General features: G+C 37.5%; 1 protein-coding gene across 1 annotated transcript; it reads right to left on the bottom strand.

Annotated features, from left to right (window-relative positions):
- Window positions 1-1,396: 1,396 nt before the first annotated feature.
- OR10T2 (olfactory receptor family 10 subfamily T member 2) lies at window positions 1,397-2,343 on the bottom strand. The gene is given in 2 exon segments (XM_017868911.1): window positions 1,397-1,908; window positions 1,911-2,343. Coding segments are annotated over 2 exon segments (945 nt in total).
- Between the last annotated feature and the right edge of the window lie 215 nt (window positions 2,344-2,558).

The following is a 2,558-nucleotide window of genomic DNA, read 5'->3' as shown; positions in this document are numbered from 1 at the left end:
GGAAGCTGCAGTGAGCCAAGATGGCGCCACTGCGCTCCAGCCTGGGTGATGGGAGTAAAATCTTGTCTCAAAAAAAATTTACACGTAATTTTCACAGTCATACAAACAATGACATTTCAGCTTTTCATTTGTGAGATGTAACATAATTTTAACAAATCAGCAGGTTGTAATTCTAGTATGGATTGAGTCTCTGGGCAGAAAAAGGATCTAATTAACAGTAATTGGCTCCCTTAACTAGAATCCAAGCACTGTGAAAATGAGACAGTTCACATATTTACTCAAAAAGAAATCTTGTCCGGATGAAAAAATTCAAGGTTCATTGATTTTAATAGTTTTAAATAACATTTCTTAAATTACGTAGCTTGAAAATGATAGTTTAGATTTAAAATCAATCCTGATCAGTGTTTATAATTCAAATTATATTATTGTAATCAATAAAATGTTAGGTTCTTATAAGTATTACGCTATGATCATCATAGAGATTACGGCCGTTTTTGCCTCTTCAGAGCCCTGTGTTCTATTTAATCAGCAAGTATGAGGATGTCATTATTGTTTATTTTTAGTCTATTATTAAATAAAATTACATCATCTGAAAGACTTAAACATATAGCTAAGTGAAAACAAAACAAGACCTACAAACAAAATAATGTTTAATTGATAATTAGCATAATAAAATCTAGAATTATCAACAATTCTGGTAATATCCACTAACATTTTTGTCACTGTAAAACCCAGTTTCTTAGTATTAATATCTTGTTCTCCATTTAAGGCCCAGTTTAAATTTCCTCTCCCCTCTTTTCATCCCAGTTATTCTAAATCTTTTTCTCTTTTAGATGGAATAAATACTAGTTCCTTTGATTCTCATAACCCTTTATTTATATTCTTTTAACTGATCTGATTATCTTGCATTATCATATTTTTTTCAGTGTTCATCTTCTCACCTAACCAGTCCCAACCACCATATACTATATATTTGTTCATTTTCATTTTTCTTCTTTGACTGGGACTTGGTACACAGATAAATGTATTACTAGATGAATGCCTGTGTCCTGGATAAAATGCTCCCAGCCACTGCAGACCCTGTTCTTCTGTCTCTCTAACAGGAAAAACAATTCTTGTCCTTATATTTGTTTTGGTCATGTCTTTCCTTGAAAAACTCTCATGGTTTTCTCTTTTTGCCAAGTGTGAATTCTTTCTTTTAAACTAGACATTGGACAATATAGTGTGTAGATTGACTTGCATTTTTTTTTTTTTTTTTTGGAGTAGGAGAAAATAAAAGGCAACAGTAGTCTTAATCCTTGGAAATACTGTCTGAGACAGTATCTGCCTCAAAGGTCAGAAAATTTTATGCCTTTGATTTCTTCTGTGACTATCCTAATTTTATTTTTATTTTTTGTTAGCTCATCTTGGTTGCCACAGGCATTCCAAGAACTCTTTTCAATGCAGTTTTTACCTCCTTGTTCCTCCGACTGTAGACAAGCGGACTAAGTAAGGGAGTAACCACTGTGTGGGTCACTGCCACCAACTGATCCTTGTCTGAGGCAGACTTGGACTTGGGCCGCAGAGAGATGATAGAGGCACAGCCATAGTGGACAAAGACCACAGTGAGGTGTGAGGCACAGGTGGCAAAGGCCTTCCTCTTGCCCTCAGCTGAAGGGATCTTCAGGATGGTGTTAACTATGAAGCCATAGGATATGAAAATTAACAGAAAAGGCACCATAATTACCAGGATGCTGAGGCTAAATAAAGCCAGCTCTTTCACATGGGTGTCAGTGCAGGCTAACTTGATAACAGGTGCCATGTCACAGAAATAGTGGTTAACCCTGTTGGGGTCACAAAAAGGCATGTCACAAATGAGGTTGGTGGCCACCAAAGCAAAAAAGAAACCTGTGGCTCCTGAGAGAGAATCAGCCCCAACCCCAGCCTTCTGTTCATGATGAGCGTGTACCTCAGAGGGTGACAAATGGCTACATAGCGATCATATCGCATCACAGCAATGAGGAAGCAGTTGGTGCAAGCAAAAGCAAGAAAGAAGAAGAGCTGGTTGGCACAGGCCATCAAGGTGATGGTCTTGGTGTCTGAGAGCAGGTGGACCAGCAGCTGAGGGATGATGACAAAAGTGTAGCAGGACTCAGAAAATGAAAGGATGAGTAGAAAGTCATACATGGGAGTGTGGAGAGTCCAGCTGAAGCGAATAACGGCCATGATGGTCACATTGGCCACCAAGATTGTCAAGTATAGGAGAAAAAATATGACAAAAAGCAGCAGCTGGAGCTCCCCCAGGCTGGAGAAACCCACCAGGATGAACTGTGTAACCACAGTGGTTTTGCTGAAACCTTGCATCTGAATAACTTTCTGTGAATGTGTTTGAAAGAGACAAAATGATAACTATCATTGTAATAAGAACATTTTCCTAACACCTTCACTTTAAGTATATTGTCAGATTCACAATATTAACATCTCTTTCTCTTAGGCTATATAGATATAGACAGCCTCTTTAATGATTTTTCCAGTAAATTATTAATCTGAAGTAACAGAGAAATGATTATCTACAGTAT

The sequence above is a fragment of the Rhinopithecus bieti genome, unplaced genomic scaffold (genome assembly GCF_001698545.2).
Source record: "Rhinopithecus bieti isolate Rb0 unplaced genomic scaffold, ASM169854v2 scaffold_4830, whole genome shotgun sequence".
Taxonomy (NCBI): Eukaryota; Metazoa; Chordata; class Mammalia; order Primates; family Cercopithecidae; genus Rhinopithecus; species Rhinopithecus bieti.
Note: the sequence above shows the minus strand (reverse complement) of the source record. Positions and strands in the feature narration are given on the sequence as shown.